The sequence below is a fragment of the Sinocyclocheilus anshuiensis genome, unplaced genomic scaffold (genome assembly GCF_001515605.1).
Source record: "Sinocyclocheilus anshuiensis isolate Anshui unplaced genomic scaffold, SAMN03320099.WGS_v1.1 scaffold36, whole genome shotgun sequence".
Classification (NCBI taxonomy): domain Eukaryota; kingdom Metazoa; phylum Chordata; class Actinopteri; order Cypriniformes; family Cyprinidae; genus Sinocyclocheilus; species Sinocyclocheilus anshuiensis.
In genome coordinates, this window is record NW_015554072.1 from 816,050 (window position 1) to 822,183 (window position 6,134).

The 6,134-nt window shown below is 36.2% G+C and overlaps 1 protein-coding gene across 5 annotated transcripts in view; it reads right to left on the reverse strand.

Annotated features, from left to right (window-relative positions):
- Positions 1-5,834, reverse strand: part of add2 (adducin 2 (beta)) — a 24,972-nt gene extending 19,138 nt beyond the window's left edge. For all 5 annotated transcript variants that reach the window (XM_016460734.1, XM_016460733.1, XM_016460737.1 and 2 more), the window contains exons 1-2: positions 5,448-5,834; positions 1,347-1,589 (exon numbers count right to left, since the gene is read on the reverse strand). In XM_016460734.1, the coding sequence (XP_016316220.1) occupies positions 1,347-1,496 (150 nt within the window). In that variant the 5' untranslated portion in view covers positions 1,497-1,589; positions 5,448-5,834. The remainder of the gene's footprint in view (positions 1-1,346; positions 1,590-5,447) is intronic.
- Between the last annotated feature and the right edge of the window lie 300 nt (positions 5,835-6,134).

Sequence of the window (6,134 nt, forward strand, 5' to 3'; positions counted from 1 at the left end):
CCAAGTCCAAAGAATCAATCTTCAACAATTGTACCTCGAAGCTTGAATACATTTCTGTGGATAGCAGTCTACATTTAAAACCGTCTCGAAAAACAGTAGCAACACCACCTCCACATCCTGAGGTCCGAGGGGAATTCAAAACGTCACAGCCTGGTGGTGTCAAATCACCCAGAGACATCGGATTCAACCAGGTCTCAGTAATAAACAAAAACTCCAGCATATGCAACGTCAAAATGTCATTCAGAATAAAAGCCTTGTTTGATATGGAACGTGCATTTAAGAGACCCATTTTATAGAAGTAAGTTCAGTCTTTTCCTGTGGAGCATTGGCTATATATTTTAGCACACTAATACCATTAACACCTTGTTTCACATTATGTAAACCATTCGAAGAATAGCGGTGTGAGGACCAAATGACCAGAATGACTTATAATTAAAGACTGTAAGTTAACAGTTTTATATTAAATTATAGTTACTGTGATTCAACGGAGTAGTTTATTTTTGTCTTTTTTTTTTAGATTTTCACATAGTTTTAGCTTCAAATGTTGTAATGTTTCAATGAAAATATATTGCATATTTAAGGAAAACAGCAATTCTCTTCAAATAATAGTTATAATTATAAACTCATAATTGTATTAATATATTATCATTTAAATACTAATAATATGAAAATATATTAACTCCAAATATATAATATTTATTTACTTTATTATTAATTGCAATTGACAATCAAATCAATCTGCTGCCTTTTTTTTCAGTTGATTTTTGTTTAGCTTTTCATATACTTTTTGCTCTAAATCAAATGTTATAATGATGCATAGAAAATAAATAGCATATTTGTGGAAATCAGAGCAAGTTTCTTCAGATAATAATAATATTAGTCATTTCAAATAATAATAATAATTTACGTATATACTCTATTTTCTTCATATATTATCATTGAAATATTAGTAAAAAATATATTAGTTCTTCTCATCAAATATAAAATATTTATTATTATTATTATTTATTATTAATTGCAAATTATGCAATCAAAACGTTTTTTTAATTTTTTTATTTTTATTAAGTAGTTAATTTTTTTGTTCAGATTTTCATACTCTTTTTACTCCAAATTGAAATTTTTGTGATTTCTCTCAGAAGTGGCTGGTTTTAAGTTTTCTTTTTGCTTTTTTTGAACCCCTATGGAAAACATCAATGGGGGAAAAAATCTTCCGGAATAAAGCCGCTGAAAAAGTAGATGATCAGCGTTGCGCTCTTTTAGCCCACAAGGATATAAACACAAATCTGAGTCAATTCTCAAATGCAAATATATGAGCTTCACTTATTCGCGCACACTTTCTTACTCACAGGGCTTTGCAGGAGACTGGAAATTCGTTTCTTGAGGCCGCTGGACGGCATTGACTGCTGGGGCGACTGGATCATTTCTCCCTCCAGACACTCCCCATCTACAGGACTGTGCTGGACCGGAGTCCCTTTAGGGGTGGGAGTTCTACTCATCTTCTTTCTCCCAGTGTGGGAAAGAGTAGAAGGAGGATAGAAAGAAAACAGATAAAAAGGAAAGGATAGGCAAAGCAGGACCAAGCGAGATCGCTGGAAGGGAGCAAGTAAAAAAGAAATACAATATGAAAATTATTCAGTTATAATCTGGAGTTATGTTAATGAAAGATCCTTATGCACATCATGGAAGAGTTTTCTTTTACATATATGTGCATGAGGAGGACATATAGGCATGTTTGCATATTAATAATAGACGCACGTGCAAATGCACACAGGCAGGCCTGCAAATACTAGATAAGTATTTCTTCACACCACACCCAAAGTCACGTGGAGGCAGCAATAACGGTCATACATCCAAACAGCAATACGCATACAGTAGTTCTTTATGTGCATTAGTAAATATGATCGATTAGTTTGCTTGAGGAAGCTCTGTTTAAGAAATTACATATAGAGAAGCCTTTTGGGTCGTGACTAAAATTGACTAGAGTGATGCTATTACTATTCCAGGATGGATAACAGATGATTGATGGCACATTATCTAAGACCATAAGCCTGAATATCTTCAATTTCTTAAAGTCCTACTCATATTCGCATACAGTACATAAATGGTCTTTCAGCATGGAAAAACAGAGGGCCGAAACATCACCTGAACTGAAAAATCAACTACGTCTGAATTTTTGTGCTTAAAAGTTGATGCAATTTTCTTTGGTGTTAAACAAATTCTCTTATCCAGGTTTTATCTGTGAGGCAATTATAAGTAAGCCACTCATATGGGTTCAATTCTCAAAAGTGTAGACTTCAGTTGTGTGGTGCTTTCAAAACATGGCTCTGTTTGTTTGAACAGCCCAGCTTGGCTTCACTGACTCAGCAGTAGTGTGAATTTGGAATGTAAATACAGTATGTGGCGGATTGAAAATAATTATTAGTGTTGTTGAGGCTATTACAATCAGCCTTACACCTCAGATTTTCATCCAATGAATGATAAAGCAGGCAAAATTAAAATAAAATAAACTTGATGGAAGACTCTTTCGACTCAGACCAGTAATAAAAACCCTTGGCAATAAATAACTCAAAACACTCCAATACACTCAAAATACAGCAATATTGTGAAATATCGTTACAATTTAAAATAAATGTTATCTGTTTTAATATATTTGTAATATATTTTCAGCAGCCTTCAGAAATCATTCTAATATGCTGATTCTAATATGCTGCTCAATTAACATTTCTTATTACCAATAGTGAAAACAGGCCTGCAGCGGCTATTTTGTGGAAACATGACACATTTTTATAGACTTTTATAAATAGAAAGGTAAAAAGAACAGCATCTATTTGAAACAGAAATCTTTCGTAACATTATATTTATGGTCACTTTTGTTCAATCGATGCATCTTTGCTGAATAAAAATGAATTTCTTAAAATAATTCCTGACACCTTTATTATACTCACACTGTATTTACTGTCTATGTACTGTATTAAATTTATGAAATATATTTAACATGTACATATATATGAACACGCACATATATGATAAACTTATGTTTTAATCATCTTTTATAAATGTCTTTTTTTTTGTGTTTTTTTTGGAAAGAGATTAATTAGCATGTGAAATACAGCACTGACACATCCAAAGTGTCTGAGTTAACACACGTGCAGTCACAGTATCTTTGTGTTTGGTAGTCTGACAGGGGCTCAGGTGCTCTGGGACCCCCGCTAAGAGGTCCTCTCTCTGGGGAGACTCTATAATGAGTGGGGCCCCTTTGGATCCAGACACCAAACTGGAGCCGCCCTGTGCTGTCCCTGGATCAGTTTCAAGCACAGCTTTCTACTCTAGTGGATCCAAATTAATCACGTCCCTCTGCTATAACGGTGATCCATCCTTAGTCTACATTCTTGTCTTTAACCTACACTTTGATCTGAAAAATGCTAAAAAAGCTTGTACAGATCGGGCTTCAGCAGAATTTCTAGGTCAAGCTGAGAAGGGATGAAAGACATGTACGGGCCTGTTACGCATTGATCGGTCTGAAACTGAGCTTTTCTGATCGGATGAGGGCTTTCTCCCCCACTGAGAGACCTTAATGCTTGTAGGAAGTGGGGAGAGAGCAAGACGTATATGAGGGAGATGTATAATGGTTAAAGTGAAGTTGGATTGATTTTAGATGAATCTTATAATCAAGTTAATGTGTGGTTCTGGGTGCATTAACTTCTGCATAATGCACCGAGAACGCAGTGACCCCCCCCCAAAAAAAAGTGCATGCTTGATTTTAAAATAAATCCTGAAGTGGAACATAATGCTTTTTCATCAAAGAATAAAAACGCAATTTCTATGCAAGTTGTTTGAAGTTTTAATCCCACTCTTTCTGGCTCTATGTTCCATACTAAATCCACACACGAAACAATGAAATATCAGTTTCAGAATCATTCTGAGGGTACACTGACTTAAAAAAAAAAAAAAAAAAAAAAAAAAAAAAAAAACTTTAACATTGTTAAAATCTGTATAGAAAAAAGAAAAAAAAGAAAAAGGAGAGTCTAAGATCTAAAGGCATCTTTACAAAGCTAAATTAAGGCTGCTCTGTACTTGCACAAATTTCAGTGTAAAGATGTAATGCCACATAAAAGCTAGACTAAATTATGCCTGCTTAGACCGTATAGTATTGCTTTATGAATGCATTTATATCACCTATGAGAAGCATAAGACAATATGTGTAAAGCCACTGCAGAGGCACTTCTGTGTCACATTAAATGTAAAGTAAATTTGGCATGTCTATTACATACCCACAACTCCCTCAATAATATTTTCCCCAAACACTTTTCAAATAATTTCATCACCCCTGCAGCAGAACCTCATGAAAAAAAAAAAAAAACAGCAAATTGAATGAATACATTATGATAATATCCATTAAGTCTTGATGCACAAGTAGTTAATTAAAAAGAAAAGTAGTCAGCCAATCCTAATAAAAGCGGGTCATTTCATTATTGTCTAGACGATTTGGCAGATGTATTATAATTTTAGGAGTGCTGGAGATTGAGCAGAGAGGGGTAGTGCCGTTTTTCTTTCTCTCTAGGGCTCATTTTCCAGGGGGAAAGACTCTTGTGTCACACCCACCTCTTCCACAGCAAAACAACACCCTTTGACCTGCTCTGAGAGGGGGTAGATGTAACAGCTGGTAACAAAGGCAGCATTTTAACTGTTAGAATCATACAATCTAGGCATAACGGTCATTTATTCGTCCATTAATTGATCAAGTATTATTAAACGTGCCGTGTCGGTTCTTTTGTGCAGTAGTCGGTTCTCGCGCGGTAGGGCCTGCACGCGGCTGCCTAGCAACAACACGAGCCCCGCAGCATCAGCACCACCACCAGCGCGGGGCTCAGCCTCCGGCCATCGGCACAAGAGCCCGCTCTGGAAGAATTCAAGGATTTTGAAGGGGCCATGTCGGGATGCAAAGCATAAACCCAAAACACATCAAACGATATAATCGTGCTTTTAACTGTGGACAAGGTACTCCGATATGAGGAATTAAAAAAAAAAAAAGGTTTCCAGTCTACACGAGAGCCAATATCATGGCGTCTGAAAGTTGAAGAATCATACCTTCGTACAACAAGGCTCCAGGGCCTCTGATTAATAAAACAGTACGCTTTAATAATAGCAGCATGTATATTTAATCTATTCTAATCTACTAACGCAATCTGGTTGCGTTTTGTCCAGTGCTACAGTGAGTTTTTAAACCTCTCTACTCTTTCTGATTATGGTGTAATGAATCTTGTATTATATTCGTGCACTCACACAATATCATTGCAATCCGGCATCACATAAACAGTACTGACATGAATGTGATGGATGCGTGGAGTCCAACATTCCTTCATGTTCATACACCGATTAAATCTTTGGAAATCTAAGCTATTGATTGAAATAGTGATGTTAAATGAAATGAGGCAAGAGATGCTTACCTTACAACATCCTCTCCTCTTTGTCCTTCACGCACACAGACGCTATGAACCTGCAATGCAATGTGTCAAAAAAGCCGCGTGCACCTATAAATCGATAATTAGGCTTGTTTTCCAGTATGAATGGTATTGTTTTGGGTCTGTGTTTTCCTAGACCTACGCGTCCCCTCTGTTTTTTTGACGTTTATTGCAGGCTGGACCAGCCCACGACCACGCCTGCCAGACCTCCCCACTGTCTACATCCACATTCTGCGAGTATTGTCACGAGAGCCTTGAGTATGTTCGACTAAAGTGGAAAAATACTAGTATGCATATACTGGAAATACTGGAAAAATACACGTATGCAAAACGGAGCGTCGGAAGGGTTTTACGCCTCGGCGCAGTGAATAGCGTGATTTGTCGGAGCACAGATGATTTATTCTGGATGCCTTTTTCTGATGAATGATGCAGCTGCGGATTAAAGACGCGGCCACTGGCGCCACATGCTGGTGGTTTTTTGATATTACAACGAACAATTGGGATGGAAAAAAAAAAAAAAAAAAGGTACCATGCTTTTTCTAAAAAGATGATTCATTTTCCGGTTTAAAATGTACTAAAAAGCACGGCCTGTAATTATGCATATTAAATATCAAATAGATTGTGAAGTCGGTGAATAAAAAAAAAAAAAAAAAAAAAAAAAAAAAAAAAAAA